At 36.8% G+C, this 19,348-nt stretch overlaps 1 protein-coding gene across 1 annotated transcript; it reads left to right on the top strand.

The window, feature by feature from the left end:
• Positions 1–936, top strand: LOC308552874 (olfactory receptor 6C2-like; the record flags this gene model as incomplete). The annotated part of the gene is made up of 1 exon (XM_081128261.1): positions 1–936. One exon carries the CDS (start codon positions 1–3, stop codon positions 934–936), a length of 936 nt encoding a protein of 311 aa, XP_080984387.1.
• Between the last annotated feature and the right edge of the window lie 18,412 nt (positions 937–19,348).

Genomic DNA, 19,348 nt, shown 5'->3' with positions numbered 1-19,348 from the left:
ATGAGAAACTGTACAGCGACAACATTCATTCTGCTGGGACTGACAGATGACCCTCAGCTGCAGGTTCTGATTTTTATCTTTCTATTTCTCACCTACACACTGAGTGTAACTGGAAACCTAACCATCATCACACTCATCTTTGTGGATTCTCACCTTAAAACACCCATGTACTTTTTCTTAAAAAATTTCTCCTTTTTGGAGATCTCATTTACATCTGCTTGTATTCCCAGATACATGTATAGTATTGCAACAGGTGACAAGGTCATTACCTATAATGCTTGTTTCATCCAAGTGTTTTTTACTGATCTCTGTGCAGTAACAGAATTTTTTCTTCTGGCTGCCATGTCCTATGACCGCTATGTGGCCATCTGCAAACCCCTGCATTATGTGACCATCATGAGCAGCAGGGTCTGCCGGATTCTTATCCTCTGTTGTTGGATAGCTGGTTTATGTATATTAATCTCACCACTTAGCCTGGGTTTAACTCTAAAATTTTGTGACTCTAACATAATTGATCATTTTACCTGTGATGCATTTCCCTTAGTGAAAATATCATGCTCAGACACATGGCTCATAGAACAGACAGTAATAATCTGTGCTGTGCTGACCCTGAATATGACTCTTACTTGTGTAGTTTTGTCATATGCTTACATTATCAAGACAATTTTGAGATTCCCTTCTGTTGAGCAAAGGAAAAAGGCCTTTTCTACCTGTTCTTCCCACATGATTGTGGTTTCCATCACCTATGGTACATGCATTTTTATCTATATGAATCCTACAGCAAAGGAACAAGTAGCCATTAATAAAGTGGTTTCACTGCTCATTTCTTCTATTTCACCTACATTGAACCCATTTATTTATACCTTGAGAAACAATCAAGTTAAGAAAGCCTTCAAGGACTCATTCAAAAGAATTGCTTTGCTCTCAGCTAAGTAAAAGAAAATAATATTTTCAAACATCCCAAAAACAAGGATACATTTTAGTTTTGAAGTTTATAATCTCATTTGTTTTTTACAATATATACTTGAGTTACATTAATTCTCTGGACATTTCTTCAACCTATCTTCCATTGAGCCCTACTCAAGCTATTTTTGTATCTGCATTTTGCAAACTAATATCTGATTATTTTGAATGTTAGTTTATTTAAAAACTATTTTGGGGGGAAAAATTAACCTCAGAATACTATTTTAATATATAGAAAAGTCATTCCTCAGGAAAATATAGGGTAAAATGCTTTGCAGCTCTACTCAAAATGCACACAATAGTGATACCTAAACACATTTAACAAGAGTAATTTTGTGTATACTGTCTAAAACAGATGAATAATCACAAGTGAAAATACATGTGAGAGAATTATAACACTTCTAATATTGAGAAAACAGGAAAATATTACCACTATGAACACACAGAAATACTTTACAAAATTTAGTAAATTTGCATTTGAATCTATAGCTGAAGTCATTACAAAGTTGTAAATAAAAGATGTCAGAATTATTCAACTGTTAGTAGAGCAACAATCTATAAAATGACTTGTGGATGCTCAGGAGATTATAGGCTGGGGGTAGAAATAGGAGATTGCATTATGGATCACATAGGTTTAGGTTTAAAGTCTCAGGATTAGTAGAGCACTTAAAATGACACAATAGCTGCACATTCAATGAAAGTTTGAATTAGAAAACCATGCTCATTTGCACAGAAGATCACATTTTTTTCTGAAAAGTATTGTCTGCTGTTGATAGAGCTTTGAGTCAAGGGAAAACATTCCCCAGTGTATTTAATAATTTGTGCCTGCTTCTAACACAAATTAAGCTTTTATAGTACAAATTCTGTTAAAATAATCTAAAATATTAGATTTAAAGAACTGAAAATTTTACACAAATATAATTCTTTGGAGATTAAGATACATAAAATTAACTAATCACTATCTGGAAAGCAATTAAATGCAGACATCGTCGCAAATTATTTGAGGCACTGAAAAGCCATAGTCAAAAGGAATTCTAAATCTATCCATTAATTACAAAAATGTAGACAAGATAAAAGACAGGAACTTATATTTATCCTAATAAATTTTAAAAGATAAAAAATGAACATATAAATGGAAAATGTAACTTACTATGGGTAGAAAATGAAATCAATCATGTAAGTTGAAGAAGTTTAAAAGCCAGTTTTTTGAAAAGTCCAATAGCATAAATAAGCCTCACCCAAATGAATATAATTAAAAAACAAAAATGCTTGATATTTTATTGAAAAATCTTGAATATACAATAATAAGAAAAAGCAGGATACATATAGAAAAGAATGACTAAAACTATTGTATTTTATTGATTTTAAAGTCTTGTTTTATTCGTATTTTGCATTTCTGAAATGGAGATTTGTCATACAATGGATGGCATCTACTATTGGTATAGTTCAATTGACAACATTGTCTTTCTAATAGTGATACACAGTTTAATTGTATGTCTTACAATTGATGATATCTTAAAATTGATGAAATTTGGAATATCTTTTTTTTTATCCTGAGGACGTATCCAGAAAACTCAAGAAACTCTAATAGGAAACTAGAAGAATTAATAAGGCAATTTGATGTTCTAATTGAAAAAAAAATGAAAAATACTTAAAAATCAGTAGTCTGCAATAACAATAAACAAGAAGTCAATAAGAAAATATTATTTTAGTCACAAGAATCATAAAAATTTAATTACCCAGAGACTAAATTTAACATAAAAGTACAGTGTACACATAAACAAAGTATAATATCTATTAAAATAAAATAGGATTAAAACAAAAAAAGGCAATCAATATTCTTGGCTGGAAATTTTAATATGAGCATGTTTATGTGTGTATGTACATATTGTTTATGTATGGTAGAAATATTTATTTATTTGTATGTAGTCACTAAGCATGTAGAATATTAATGGAAGACAAATTTTAATGCAGGTTATCTGAAACAGAAACTAAGAGATACAATCAGAAAAGGATTAATAGAATAAAACAAAGGAAAAAAGTCAAGCATTATTCATGGTGACCAAGACATGGAAATAACCAGTGTCCTTCAATAGATGATTGGATAAAGATGCTGTGGTACATCTATACAATGGAATACTACTCAGTCATTAGAGAAAAAGAAATACTTCCATTTGCAATAACATGGATGGACTTTGAGAATATTATGCTAAGCGAAATAAGTCAATCAGGAAAAGCTGAGAACCATACGATTTCCCTCATATGTGAGATATAAGACATAAACTCATAGACAGAAACAGCAGTTTGGTAGTTACCAAAGGGAAGGGAGACGGGGGCAATTAAGTGTAAAGGGAACAAATATATGGTGATGGAACATGATTTAACTTTGGGTGGTGGACACAATGCAATATACAGATGATGTATCATAGAAATAAATGTACACTTGAAACCTCTATAACCTTATTAACCAATGCCGCCCCAATAAATTTAATTTTTAGAAAATAAATGCAAAAAGAAACATTGATCATACAATCCCACTTATATGTAAAGGTTTGGATATACATATATGTATAAATATACATGTATACACTTTTTAAAAAATAGGTTTCTATCTACAAAATGACATAATATCAAACATCTGTTACCAAGTAAAAAAGATAGGTTACAATTTATTTTGTTAACACTAATTCAGTATTAATAAATTTAAAGTGCAAAAAAAAATACCTTTGAATATGTAAATGTTACACAGTATACAGAAAAAGTTACAAATCACATGATTTCATTCATATGTGGGATCTAAAACTGAAAGAAAATTTGACTTTGGGTGGTGGGCACACAATGCAATATACAAATGATGTATCATAGAATTATATACTTGTAATCTTATTAACCTATGTCATCCCAATACATTTAATTTTAAAAAAGAAAGGAAAGAGAAAGGAAGGAAGGAAGGAAGGAAGGAAGGAAGGAAGGAGGGAGGGAGGGAGGGAGGGAGGGAGGGAGGGAGGGAGGGAGGGGAGAGAGAGAGAGAGAGAGAGAGAGAGAGAGAAGGAGAGAAGGAGAGAAGGAGAGAAGGAGAGAAGGAGAGAAGGAGAGAAGGAGAGAAAGAGAGAAAGAGAGAAAGAGAGAAAGAGAGAAAGAAAAAGAAAGAAAGAAAGAAAGAAAGAAAGAAAGAAAGAAAGAAAGAAAGAAAGAAAGAAAGAAAGAAAGAAAGAAAGAAAGAAAGAAAGAAAGAAAGAAAGAAAGAAAGAAAGAAAGAAAGAAAGAAAGAAAGAAAGAAAGAAAGAAAGAAAGAAAGGAAGGAAGGAAAGAAAGAAATGAAATTCTATACACAGCAGCATTAAAAAAATAAATATTCAGCCCTGGCCAGTGTGGCTCAGTGATAAGAATGTCGGCTCATGCACCAAAAGATATCTAGTTCAATTCCGGGTCAAGGGCATGTACTTGGGTTCGGAGTTTGATCCCCAGCTCTGGTCAGGGCACATGTGGGAAGCAACCAATCAATGTGTCTCTCTCACATCTCTCTCTCTCTCTCTCTTTCTCTCCTCCTCCTTCCCTCCCTTCCACTTTCTCTGAAAATCAGTGGAAAAAATATTCTCAGGTGAGGATAAACAAAAAGTAAAATAAATAAATAAATAAATAAATAAATAAATAAATAAATAAATAAATAAATAAATGTATTCAGAAATAAATTTAACAAAATAAGTATAAGATTTATACACTAAAAACTAGTTACAATGCATTATTGAAAGAAATTAAAGACCTTAATAAATGGAAAGATACCTATATTTGTGGACTGGAGGACTTAATATTGTTAAGATAACAATGAATTTACAGATTTACTGCAATCCCTATCAAAATATCAGCTGCCTACTTTGCAGAAAGTGATAAACTGACACAATTCATATGGAAATGCAAGGGAACCAAAATAAAATAAGCCAAACAATCTTGGAAAATAAAAAATACTCCTACTTCTTGATTTCAAACCTTACAATGAAGCCATAATAATCAAAACAGTATCCTTAATAAGGATAGACATGTAGACCAATAAATTAGAGTAGAGGATCCTGAAATAAAACCTTATATTATGGTCAATTGATTTTCAACAAGAATGCCAAGATAAGCCAATGAGGAAAGAATAGCTTTCAAAAAATTGTGCTGATGCCCGGCCGGGCATGGCTCAGTGGTTGAGCGTCGACCTAGGATCCAGGCGATTGGGGTTTGCTTCCCGGTCAGGGCACATACCCGGTTGCGGGCTCGATCAATGACTCTCTCGTCATTGATGTTTCTATCTCTCTCTCTCCCTCTCCTTTCCTCTCTCTGAAATCAATAAAGATATATTTAAAAAAAAAAAAATTGTGCCGAGACAACTATATATCCACATACAAATTATGAATATCGACCCCTACTCACAACATATCTAAAAATTAACTAATATTGGATCAATGGCCTAAATGTAAGTGCTAAAATTTTAAAACTCTTAGAAAAATATGTTAAATATTTGTGGCCATAAATTAAGCATTAGTTTCTTAGATATGATACCAAAAGTACAAATGACAAAAGAAACAAATGCATTAATTGGCTTTATCAAAATTACAATTGTTATGCTTCAAAGGACACCACTAAAAAGACATACACACACACAAAAAATGCATAGAATGGGAGAAATGCTTACAAATCATCTATCTGATAAAGAACTTGTATATATAAAAGATGCTACTTATATAAACAACTATATATAACGTTACATACATATATATAACCTTAATGACTAGATATAAAAAGACAACCCACTTTTAAATAGGCAAAATTATGCTAAGCTAAAAAAGCCAGTCAAAAAAATACCTTTGAAATATCACATGACCTCACTTATATGTGGAATCTAATGAACAAAATAACCTGATGAACAAAACAGATCCAGTGACACTGAAACATGCAACAGACTAGCATATTTTAGAGGGAAGGGGAGGGGGCGAGTAGAGATTAACTAAAGAATTTATATGCATATATGCATAGCCCATTAACAAACAATAGTGCAGGGAAGGCCTGGTGAGGGAGCGGGAGCAGGGTAAAGGGAGTCAATGGGAAAAAAAGAGGACATATGTAATACTTTCAACAATAAAGATTAAACAAATAAAATAAATAGGCAAAGAATTTGAATAGATATTTCTACAATAAAAATATATAAATGGCTAATACATGAAAAAATAGTCAGCATCAATAGCCAGTAAGGAAATGAAAAATCACAATCAAAGTGTCCTTGGATAGATGATTGGATAATAAGATGTGGTACATATATACAATGGAATAATACTCAACTATAAGAAAATATGAAATGCTACCATTTGTGACAACACGGGTGGACCTTGAAAATATTATGTCAACAGGACAGTAATAACAAGTGTTGGAGAAATTGTGGAGAAAAGGGAACCTTCATTCACTAATGGTGGGAATGTAAACTGGTACAACCATTATGGAAAACAGTATGGCAATTCCTCAGAAAATTAATAATAGAGTGACCATATGAACAAGCAACCACTCTTCTGGGTATCTACTCAAAAACATTGAAACCATAATTTGCAAAGATATATGCACCCCTATGTTCATTGCAGCATTATTCATGGTGGCCAAGATGTAGAAACAACCAGTGTTTTTTGATGGATGACTGGATAAAGAAGATTTGGTACATAGGAGATTTTAAGATGACTACAGAGTAGCTGGAAGCTGCACTCTCTTGCTCCCAGTACCAAACCGGATTTATAGATAACTTACAGAGCAATCAACCAGAAAAAAACAATTGAAAGCTAGATAATCTGAAATATGATAACTAAGGAGTACAGAAGGAGCCACATAGAAACTGGTAAAAAGGACAGAGACAAGGAAAAACATAGCTCCCTCACACAGGTAAGGTGGTGGCTGAGAAGCCAGAGAGATATGATAACTACAGAACTCCCTCCCTCAAGGAGTATGGGGTCTCAACCCCTCACAGGGATCCTCAACCAAGAGCAACAAAAATGGGGAGAAGAGCCTGTGTAGCATCTGGTGGTGGGAATCAGTGGGGATTCAGACTGCCTAGGAGACTCGGACCACACCCTTCCAGGGAAAAGAACACTCCTGAAATTACAGCACCAGCCTGGGGAGTTCACTCTGGACTCTGACTGCTGGCAAGGCCATGCTGCCATACTCAGGTCCTTCAGAGGGGTTTGCTGACTACACGCAGCAGTGACTTAAAGGGGTCCTCTATTTTCTGGGGTGGCTTTTGGCAAAGACCCAGACAGGGATTAAATTGTGTCACTTGGGAAAGAGGACTGGTCTCCCTCATCTCAAGTGCTCAGCCAGCTTAGGTTAGAAATGTGATGCAGGGGAAGGTGCAGGGGAGACAGAGCTGAGATTTTTGGATTGTGTCTCCCAAGGAGGCTTCTGTCTGGGAGCCAGACAAGTGAGTGCTAGGCTGTGTGACTACATTGTGGGGAGGTAGATCCAAGCTCTTCTGTGAGTTCAGCATGCACTAACTCAGGAAGTAGGAGTGCCTGCCCCTCCTACAGACTTGAGGGCATCACCTCCAATGACTAACTGTTTGGATCATTCCACTCAAGTCCTGGAAACCTCTGCTGGGTGCAGTTCCATGAGGGGAAGAGAGAGTGGCTCAGAGCAGAACATTCAAAGTGTGAGATCCTCAAAGGCTATTGTCTGGGATTGTGATTAAGTGTTTATCTCCTTCCTGGGGGCTGGGCTGGCATACTCACTAATGGGACACTCTTTTGATCTAGCCCCCTGAGCCCCAGGCTTCTGAGCCTGCTCCTTCAGAGGGGACAGTTGGCTGTACACAATCTGAAGCTTCCTCGAGACCCCTAGGGGAAACCAGAATTGGAGATTCTGGCAGAGATTGAGGGATTTGACTTTGAAGCAGGGGCTACTTTCCCCTCATTGAGTACCTGACTGCATGATGCCCAAGTAGGGAACCAACTCAACTAGCTTTATCTCAGCTAGCTTGGGCTCATCCTATATTCCTTCTTCAGAAGGCTCTGGAGGAAGACCAGGCAACCTGAGAGGAAGGCAGCATAGCTTACAGGTGGAGGTGACCTTCAGTGAGTCTCAGTTCTTTTACAAATCTGCCCCCAGCTCTAAGCTGGAAAAAGCCAACCCTTTTATATAGATTGGCACTTTGCATGCACACTCAGTTTGAGTAGATGCAGACACAAACAGTGAACAGCATAAGAGCTACAGACAAGAAACCCAAAAGCAGTTATACACAACATCTAACAGCAACCTGTACCTGAATCCCACTCAAGTGGACCCAGAACCAACACAACCATTAGTGGGCTTCAGACCACACCAGAGCTCGACCCACCTAGTCACACAAGTGGCATACTCAAAGGGGGATTCTGGTAAGAACCAGAACCTGCTGGAATCAACCCTGACTCAGGGGGAAAACCCTGCAGAGTGTCTCATACACAGTTATTGAGGTATATCCTTATAGTCACCCAACCTGAAGGGTTAACTCCACCCATAAAAATATAGAGTATTCAAACCTCATCTACACAAGGGGATGCAAATAACCCACAAGAAACATTCCTAGAGCACTGAGCTCAGGTGACATAAATGATTGAGCCACTGAGCCCAATCAGACACTTTCATCATAAAACCATCACAACAAATTGGTGAGTCATAGCAGATCTACCTAATTCACAGAAACAAAATTGGGAGACAAAGAAAGAAAAACGCCACCCAAAAAGAAAAAGAGAAATCTCCATAAAAAAATTAAATGAAATGAAAGAAACCAAAATACCAGATGCAGAGTTTAAAATAATGATTTTAAGGATACTGAAGGACATTAGGGGAAGAACTGATGATCTCAGTGAGAACTTAAGCAAAGAGATAGTAAGCATTAAAGAGACATAGAAACCATAAAAAAGAATGAGTCAGAAGTAAAGAATACAATATCTGAAATGAAGAATACACTAGAAGGAATCAACAGCAGGTTAATGAAGCAGAGAATCAAATCAGTGAATTAGAGGACAAGACAAGAGTAAGCGCCCAAGCAAAGCATAAAAAAGAAAAGTGAATTATGAGAAATGATAAAAATATAAGGAATCTCTGGGTTAATATCAAGTGTAATAACATCTGCATCATACTGGTACCAAAAGGAGAAGAAAGTGAGCAAGGGATAGAGAACCTGTTTGAAGAAATAATGGCAGAAAATTTTCCTTTGGTGAAAGAAAAAAGTCACACAAGTTCAGGCAGACAGAGAGTTCCAATCAAGATGAACCCAGAGGCCCCCACCAAGACAAATCAAAATTAAAATGGTAAAGATTAAAGACAAAGAGAGAATTTTAAAGGCAGCAAGACAGAGACAGTCAGTTATCCACAAGGGATATCCCATAAGGCTGTCAGCAGATCGCTCAATGGAAACACTTCAGGCCAGAAGGGATTGGCACGAAGTATTCAAAGAAATGAAAAACAAGGATATGCAATCAAGACTACTCTACCTAGCAAGGCTACCATTTAAAACTGAAGTTGAGGGGAACAAGATGGCAGCGTAGCTAACAACTGTACCCGCCGCCTCCCACAACCACATCAAAATTACAACTAAAATACAGAACAACCATCACTCAGAACCTCCTGAAATCTAGCTGAACGGAAGTCCTACAACCAGGGAACTGAAGAAGCATTGAGATCTGTAGGAGGGGCGGAGGCGCGGGTGGATCAGGACTGGATCATGGAGACGTGGCCTCGGGCCCACACACAGTGCAACAGTTTAACCCAGGAGGACATCCCAGTGGTGGAGGTTTCCCAGAGGAGGGAAAGGTCCCAGTCCCCCAGCAAGTCCCCAGCCCAGGGCTCCAGGGATGGGTAGAGAGGACCCCCAACTTCAGGCTGTGAAACCAGCAGGCACTGTTGCTTAGGGTCACAGAGGCTGCAGGAGATCCAGACAGCTCCTCTTAAAGGGCCTACGCACGGACTCACTCAGACCCGCTCCCTTTGAGCCCCAGTGCCGGGCAGCAGCTTGAAAGGAACCTGGGACACTTGGGGAGGAACTAACCTGCCTGAAGTCAGGGCAAGGGGTGGAGGGGCAGCTTTCTCCCAAGCAGAAGATCTGGCAGAGGCCATTGCTCCTTTGGTGAGCCCTCCCTGCAAATGGCTGGCAGGCAGGCAGAATATTTGAATCGCCAGCACCTGACTCACACCTTTGGCCCCACCTCGGTGATTCCCAGAGGCCCCGCCCCTCCCCACCTGGAAGCTCATCCAAGCCATTTCCAGTGGCTTTTCTGTGCAAGTGGCCTCTGGAGCCTCATGCTTAGGACTTTCCTAAAATCTCTCAAACAAGCAGCAGCAGGCCCCATACAACTTGATATGTGGCCCCAGGCCTGGCACTAGCAGCAGCCTGCATCGGTTCATAGCTTGGCCTCTCCTGGACACCTCCAAGTCCAGCACAAGTAGCATCCATCTGCAATTTGCTATGCAGCTCATGCTGGGTGGCACTGGGCAAGGCACTGGCACAGGCTAACTTTGCACCTCCCAGGAGACCCCAGAGACAGTGCACCTGGCAGTCAGACTCAACCACGCTGGATTAAAACCCTGCCACATTCACGAGTGACACACTCAAGGGGCACACTTGGTGAACACCAAAGCTCCACTGAAGTAAATCCTGCTCCATAGAGGTGTCTCCAGCACAGCAGCTCTTTGGCCATAGTTGCAGCTGGGCCTCACAGCTGATTGGCCTGGGGGTCAATTCCTCCCAGTGACACCAACAGCAACCAAGGCTCAGCTACAACAGGACAGTGCACACAGCCCACACAGGGGAGCACCTAGAAGGCCCAGCTCAGGTGACTGGGGAGGCTGAGCCACTGGACCCTACAGGACACCTACTACACAAAGCCACTCCACAAATTCCAGAAGACATAACAGCTCTACTTAATACATAGAAACAAACACCTGGAAGCAGTCAAAATGCAGAGGCAAAGAAACATGTCACAAAGAAAAGAGCAGAAGAAATCTCTAGAAGAGGAACTAAATGAAATAGATCCAAGCAAGCTAACAGATACAGAGTTCTGAATTTTGTTTATAAGAATGTTTAAGCATACTATTAGGGAAATAACCGAGAAAATCGATGACATAATAAAGTACCAATTTGAAATGAAGGCTACACGAACTGAAATGAAGAATAATTTACAGGGAATCAACAGTAGAGCAGAGGACGCTGAGAATCAAATCAGGAATTTGGAACATGAGGAAACAAAAAACACCCAACCAGAAGACCAAAAGAAAAAAGAAAAAAAGAATCCAGAAATATAAAGATACTATAAGGAGCCTCTGGGACAACTTCAAGAGACCCAACATTCATATTATTGGGGTGCCATGAGAGGAAAGAGAGCAAGGAATTGAAAACCTATTTGAAAAAATAATTACAGAAAACTTCCCCTACCTGGGGAAAGAAATAGACTTAGAAGTCCAGGAAGCACTGAGAGTCCCAAACAAGAGGAACCCAAAGAGGCTCACAGCAAGACACATCATCATTAAATTGCCAAAGGTTAAAGACAAAGAGAGAATCTTAAAAGCAGCAAGAGAAAAGCACTTAGTTACCTACAAGGGAGCACCCATATGACTGTCAGCTGATTTCTCAACAGAAACTTTGCAGCCAGAAGGGAGTGGCAAGAAATATTCAAAGTGATGAAAAACATGGAACTACAACCAAGATTGCTCTACTCAGCAAGGCTCTCATTTATAATTGAAGGGCAGATAAAGAGCTTCTCAGACAAGGAAAATCTAAAGGAGCTCATCACCACAGGAAATGTGTTTTGTGTTTTTTTTCAATATATCTTTATTGACTTTAGAGAGAGGAAGGGAGAGGGAGAGAGAGAGATAGAAACATCAATGATGAGAGAGTCATTGATCGGCTGCAGCCCGCAACACGGGCATGTGCCCTGACCGGGAATCGAACCCTGATCGCCTGGATCCTAGGTCGACTCTCAACCACTGAGCCACGCCCAGCCGGGCTACAGGAAATGTTAAAGGGTCTTCTTTAACAAGAAGCTAATGAACAAGAGAATCTGATGAACTAAATAGATCCAGAGACATTGACGCATGTAACAGACCATCATATTTCAGAGGGAAGAGGGAAGGGGGGTGGAGGGAGGGAAGAAATTAACCAAAGAAGTTATATGCATATATGCATAACCCATGGACACAGACAATGACAGGGTGAAGGCTTGGGGAGGGGGTGGGAGTGAAGTGGAGGGAGTCAATTGGGGGGGAAAATGGGACACCTGTAATACTCTCAACAATAAAGATAAATTTCAAAATAATAATAATAATAATAAACATACAACTCCAAATTTATGGGACACGGTGAAAGCAGTCCTGAGAGGGAGGTTCATAGCATTAAGGCCTAGAAGCAAAAAAAAAATCACAAATAAACAATCTTACCCTACACCTAAAAGAACTAGAAAAAAATAACAACAAACAAAGCCCAAAGTAAGTAGAAAGAAGGAAATAATAAAGATCAGAGCATAAATAAATGACATAGAGACTAAAAGGAATACAAATAATCAATGAAACCAAGAGCTGGTTTCATCACTTATTTAACATAGTACTGGAAGTCCTAGCCACAGCAAACAGACAAGAAGAAAAAATAAAAGGCATCCAAATTGGAAAGGTGAAAGTCAAACTGTTATTATTTCAGATGGCATGATATTTTACATAGAAAATCTTAAAGACTCCACCAAAAAACTACTAGATCTCCTGAATGAATTTGGCAAAGTAGTAAGATACAAAATTAATATGCACAAATCAGTGGCATTTTTATACACAATTAGTGAACTATAAGAAAGAGAAATGAAGCCCGGTTGGGAGTGGCTCAGCGGTTGAGAGTCGACCTAGGATCCAGGCGGTTCAATTCCCGGTCAGGGCACATGCCCGGGTTGTGGGCTGCAGCCGATCAATGACTCTCATCATTGATGTTTCTATCTCTCTCTCTCCCTCTCCTTTCCTCTCTCTGAAGTCAATAAAGATATATTTTTTAAAACAAAGAGAGAAATGAAGAAAATGATTCCATTTACTATTGCAACAAGAAAAAATAAGGTACCTAGGAATAAATTTAATCAAGGGGTTAAAAGACCTGTACTTGGATAATTATAAAATATTGAAGAAAGAAATTGAGGAAGATAAAATTAGGTGGAAGCATCATGTTCATGGATTAGAAGAATTAATATCATTAAAATATCCAGATTACCCAAAGCAATCTATAGATTCAATGCAATTACTATTAAAATACCAATGGCATATTTCACAGATGTAGAACAAATATTCTAAAAATTTATATGAAACAAAAAATGACCCTGAATAGCCCTCAGCAACCTTGAGAAAGAAAAACAAGGTTGGAAGGATCACAATACTGGATATCAAACTATACTACAAGGCCACTGTAATCAAAACAGCCTGCTACTGGCATAATAACAGGCATATAGATCAATGGAACAGAACAGAGACCCCAGAAATAAACCCATGCCTTTAAGGTCAATTAATATTTGACAAAGGAGGCAAGAGCACACAGTGAAGTAAAGACAGTCTCTTCAATGAATGGTGATGGGAAAATTGGACAGGTACATGCAAAAAAATGAAACTAGACCACCAAGTTACACCATACACAAGAACAAATTCAAAATAAATACAAGGCTTAAAAGAATAAACTCAAAATAAATAAAAGACTTAAATTTTTAGGGTCATGAAACCATAAAAATTCTAGAAGAAAACAGGCAATAAAATCTCAGACATCATTCGTAGCAATAGTTTTGCTGATATATCTCCTAGGGTAAAGGAAAGAAAGAAAAAAATAAACAAGTGGGACTACATCAACTTAAAAAGCTTCTGCACAGCAAAGGAACTATCAACAAAGTGAAAAGGGAACCCACTGTATGGGAGACCATATTTGCCAATGATACATCTGATAAGGGGTTGATATCCAGAATATATAAGGAATTTACACAACTCTACACCAGGAAGACAAGCAATCTGATTGAAAAAGGGGCAAAGAGGACATACAGATGGCCAATAGTCATATGAAAAAATTCTCATCACTAATCATCAGAGAGATGAAAATTAAAACCTCAATGAGATATCTCCTCATACCTGCCAGAATGGCTACCATCAATAGCTCAACAAACAAGCGCCAGTGAGGATGTGGAGAAAAGGGAGCCCTCACGCACTGATAATAGGAATGTAAACTGGTGCTGCCACTGTGGTTTCATCAAAAAATTTAAAATGGAACTTTCATTTGACCCAGCGATCCAACTTCTGGGAATATATCCTAACAATCCTGAAACAAAAGAATATATCCTAACCATCCCCGAAACATCAATCAGAAAGAATATATGCACCCCTGTGTTCATAGCAGGGTTATTCACAATAGCCAAGATCTGGAAATAGCCCAAGTGCCCATCAGTGAATGAATGGATAGAAAAGCTGTGGTACATTTACACAATAGAACACTATAGGCAGTAAAAAAGAAGGAACTCTTACTTTTTGCAACAAAATGGATGGACCTTGAGATTATTATGCTAAGTGAAATAAGCAAAGGATGAAAAACAAATACCATCTGACCTCATTTATATGTGGAATTTAATGAAAAAAACTGATGAACAAAATAGGACCAGAAGAATGGACACATGGAACAGACTGAGCTGTCAGAGGAGAAGCAGGAGGGGGAACTGGATGAAAGAGGTGAAGAGATTAGCCAAAGAACATATATACATCACCTTTAGACACAGACAACAGTGTGGTGATGGCCGGAGGGAAGGGGGGGCTAGGGCAAGGGGAAGGTGAGCAAACAGGTGGGGAGACATGGGGACATTTGTAATAGTGCAAACAATATAAATAAAGTAAAAAATGATGTGGTACATATATACAATGTAATACTACTAAATCATAAGAAAGGATGAAATACTGCCATTGAATCTTGAGAATATTATGCTAAGCAAAATGTCAGACAGAAAATGTCAAGAGCTATATGATTTCACTCATGTTTATATCCACATAAAACTGAAAGCAACAAAAGAAAAACAAACAAAACTCATAGGCACAGAAAAGAGTATGGTGGTTACCAAAGGGAAGGGGGTGTGGGTAGTAAAGGGTAAAGGGGGTCAAATAAATGGTGACAGAAGATTTTTTTATTTTGGGTGGTGGGCACACAATGCAATATACAGATCATGTTTCATATAAATGTACACTTGAAACCTATATTATTTGATTAACCAATGTCACCCTACTAGATTTAATAAAGAGAAAAAAGTTATGGAAATATTCTAAAACTAAAACAAAAATCACAATGAGATGACATTTCGTATCTACCAGGATGGCTAACATAAAAAAAGCCAAAGCAAATGTTGACAAACATGTGAAGATATTGGAACAATATTTCTATGGTGAATATTGATAACATAGTACAGTAACTTTGGGACAATTTTGTATTTACTCAAAAATTAAACACAGTACCAAATGACCCAGCAATTCTACTCTTTGGTGTATGCTAAAGAGAACTAAAGATATATATACACACAAAAACTTGAACCTGAATTTTATAATAGCATTGTTCAAAATAGCCAAAAGTGGAAACAGCTCAAATGTCCATTAACAAATGAATAAAGTGTTATATATCAATACAATGGAATATTATTTGGCAAAAAATGAATGAAGAACTGACACATGCTACAACATGAATGAACTTGAAAACATTATGCAAAGTAAAAGAAGCCAGTCAGAGATTAAAGATAGCGATGGACTGAGTGGAAGCTACACTGACACTCTCCCAGGACCAAGACTATTCTATCCAGCAAGGCTATCATTCAAAATAGATGATGAAATAAAGAGCTTCCCAGATTAAAAAAAAAAAAAGGCTAAAGGAGTTTATCACCACCAAACCAACATTGCAGGAAATGTTAAAGGGACTGCTGTAATAAGAAGAAGAAATAGAGAGAGAAACATAGGCATAAAGAATTAAAATAAATAAATAAGGACCTATCAATAATAACCTTAAAAACTTTAAGGGAGAGATCAACAATAATACAATCATAGTCATGGACTTTAACACCCCACTGACTTCACTGGATAGATCTTCCAGACAAAAAGTCAACACAGAAACAGCGACTGAATGGCACAATAGATCAGATGGATTTAACTGATATTTACAGAATATTCCACCCCAAAGCTGCAGAATGTACATTCCTCTCAAGTGCATATGGGTCATTCTCAAAGACAGACCACATGTTAGGACACAGAACCAGTCTCTACAAGTTAAAGAAGACTGAAATCATATCAAGCATCTCAGATCACAGTGGCATGAAATTAGAAATCAACTACAGTAAAAACACTCAAAAACATTCAAACACATGGAGGCTAAATAACAAGTTATTAAACAACCAATGGGTTACCAATAAGATCAAGAAAGAAACTAAAAACTTGCTGGAAACAAATGAAAATGAACACACAACAACCCAAAATCTATGGGACACAGAAAAGCAGTCCTAAGAGGGAAGTTTATAGCACTGCAAGCCTACTGCAAAATAGCAAGAAAAAAATTTAGTAAATTATCTAACCCTACAACTTAGACAATTAGAAAGCTCCCCCTGAAGCCATGTAGGCCAGGGCTTTTGTTTGCTGGAACTTTTTTATTACTGCTTCCATTTCATCAGTTGTTATTGGCCTATTCAGGTTTTCTGATTCTTCCTGATTCAGTTTTGCATGATCTCACTCGTGTGGAATCTAATAAACAAAATAGACTGATGAACAAAATAGATCCAGAAGCATGGAACAGACTAAAGAATCTCAGAGGGAACGTGGGGGTGGGGGAGTGGATGGGGAGAGATTAATCAAAGAACTTATATGCATATATGCATAACCCATGGACACAGACCATAGTGTGGTGACGGCCTGGGGTGGGGACAGATGCAGGGTGGAAGGGATCAATGGGGGGAAAAGGAGGAATATCTGTAATACTTTCAACAATAAAGATAAATTTTTTTTAAAAAGCCAATTACAAAACATCACATATCTTATTATTCCATTTATATGAAAAAATCCAGAATTGACAATTCCACAGAGAAAGAACATAGATTATTGCTCACCAGCAACTGGAAACAGGGAGAAATGTGACTGCTAATGCTTTTCTTTAGGGGAGATAAAAATATGCTAAAATTAAATAATGGTGATAATAGCAAAATGCTATGAATATACTAAACCCCACCTAATTGTATACTTTAAAAGGCTACATCTTATGAAAGTCACCCTTTTAAATAAAGCTTTAACTTTAAAAATGAGTTACTGATACATGCAATAACAAGGATGAATTTCAAAAAAAGTTCATGCTAAATGAAAGACACCAGGTTCAAAAATATAAATATAGTATAATTCAACTTACATAAAACTCTAGAAAACACAATAGATTTTTTATTACTGAATCTGTAATTACAGAAAGTAGGTGGCTGGTTGCCTGGGACTGAAGACGGGGTGAATGATAAGAAAGGACATAAAAAAATTGATGGGGGGAGATGGAATTATTTGTCCTAACGTGGTTCTGGTTATAGAGGTATATACATTTGTGAAAATTAATCAAACTGTACAATTAAAATGGGTACATTTTATTCTATGTAAATTATACCTCAAAAATTCTGAAACAGAACCTTGATCTATATCAGTCCTTGGTTAAATTGAAGTAATAATCCTCATATTCTATAAAGGAAAAAAATGCCAATTAATAGCATGACTGTATCTCCAAACGCACTCTGATATTCTTAATTTGAAAGAATATTTTAGTTACTTTATTAGTCATCCAATTCATTGAAGAAATTTTGCTTCTAATGATTATTCTGACAATGTTCCAAAAAAGTAATTTGTATAAGTATCCTTCTTCTAGATCTTTTTATAATCTTGAAAAGTGGAAAAGAATTTAAAATGGTTTAGAAGGGACTACTTTTTTTCCAAAAAAATAATTTGTATAAGTATCCTTCTTCTAGATCTTTTTATAATCTTGAAAAGTGGAAAAGAATTTAAAATGGTTTAGAAGGGACTAAGTAGTGGATAACCATAGAACTACATTTTTTTTAATGGAAAACATTTACAACAACATAGTTTGGCTTAAATTCTGATGCTACACTAATACAGCTCACTGAAATTAAATGGAATTAAAATTATGCATGTCAATAATTATTAGGTTAAAAACAGATTCATATATATCTAAGTATAATGCAATATACAGTGTATCAAAGAATTGTACACTCAAAACCTATATAATCTTATTAACCAGTGTCACACCAATAAATTTAATTAAAAACAAATAAAATAGCATATGGCAAGTTATATATCTCAATTTTATGTTTTTAATTAATGTTCATACATTTGCAATATGACATGTCATAAATATGGGCATATTTGGAGGAGAAAATTTATGGAAAGTTATGCTCCAAAATATTAGCATTTGTTATCTTTTTTTGTTATTTTCCTTATTCTTTTGCCCAGTATTTTCCTATATTTCCTTATTTTATCAAATGTCTTAGGAATACTCATTTCATAAATATTAGTAAAGGAGAAAAGGAATATCTATGACCTTTTCATTACTTTACATGACAGAGATTAATTAAAAGAAACAGAACTAATTTTTTAAATTGGATTCTTACTATTTTCCTACCAGTCTCTTTTAAATGATTCTGATTCTTTCCCCTGTCTCCAAAGACTGTGTCCGCACTGTTGCTCTGTTGTTTGATTTTTTTCCCCCAAAAGTTTATTACACAAATGATTCATTAGTAATTTCTGAATCTGGTCACCAAGGGCCCTTTTGTTAATAAACAACTTGGTTGCAGATTTGGCAAAGAAGCAAGTATCCAGCTTGAAATTGGAAAAACCTCTAAGAGAAGATAGTTCAGAACATCTCTCCAAAGCTCCCAGAGGTTTCTCTGTACTAGCATTTCCTTTTATTGATCAAAACTAAAAGAAAATATTTTCAGGGCTTATGGCAGCACATCTGTCTTGAAGAAATTTATGCAATTGATTGAAGACAGGAACTCAAGTCATTCCAGGCTCCTGCAGCTGTGGGCATGGATTCAATCAGGAGTGAGCAGAAACTCTCATGCAAGTTTTCAACATTGCATTCATTTTCAAATTTGTAGCTGTAAGAATAATAATGGTAGTTAACTGCCTCATCAAAAGAGGCTATATATAACTAACTGCTAGAAGTATAAATGTGTTTTTTTTAATCTTTTCAGTTATATTCTCTCTGGATGAGATTGGGTCATATTTGTCTCTGAGAAATGGATTTTTTCTTACTGTATAAAACTGAGAGATGTGAGCTTTAATATGGCTATTAACAAAATGTTATTTTTAGGAAGTATTATTCTTG

This window comes from Miniopterus schreibersii (assembly GCF_964146895.1).
Source record: "Miniopterus schreibersii genome assembly, chromosome: 2".
Taxonomy (NCBI): Eukaryota; Metazoa; Chordata; class Mammalia; order Chiroptera; family Miniopteridae; genus Miniopterus; species Miniopterus schreibersii.
The sequence above is the reverse complement of the archived record's forward strand: the minus strand, read 5'-3'. Positions and strand labels throughout refer to the sequence as shown.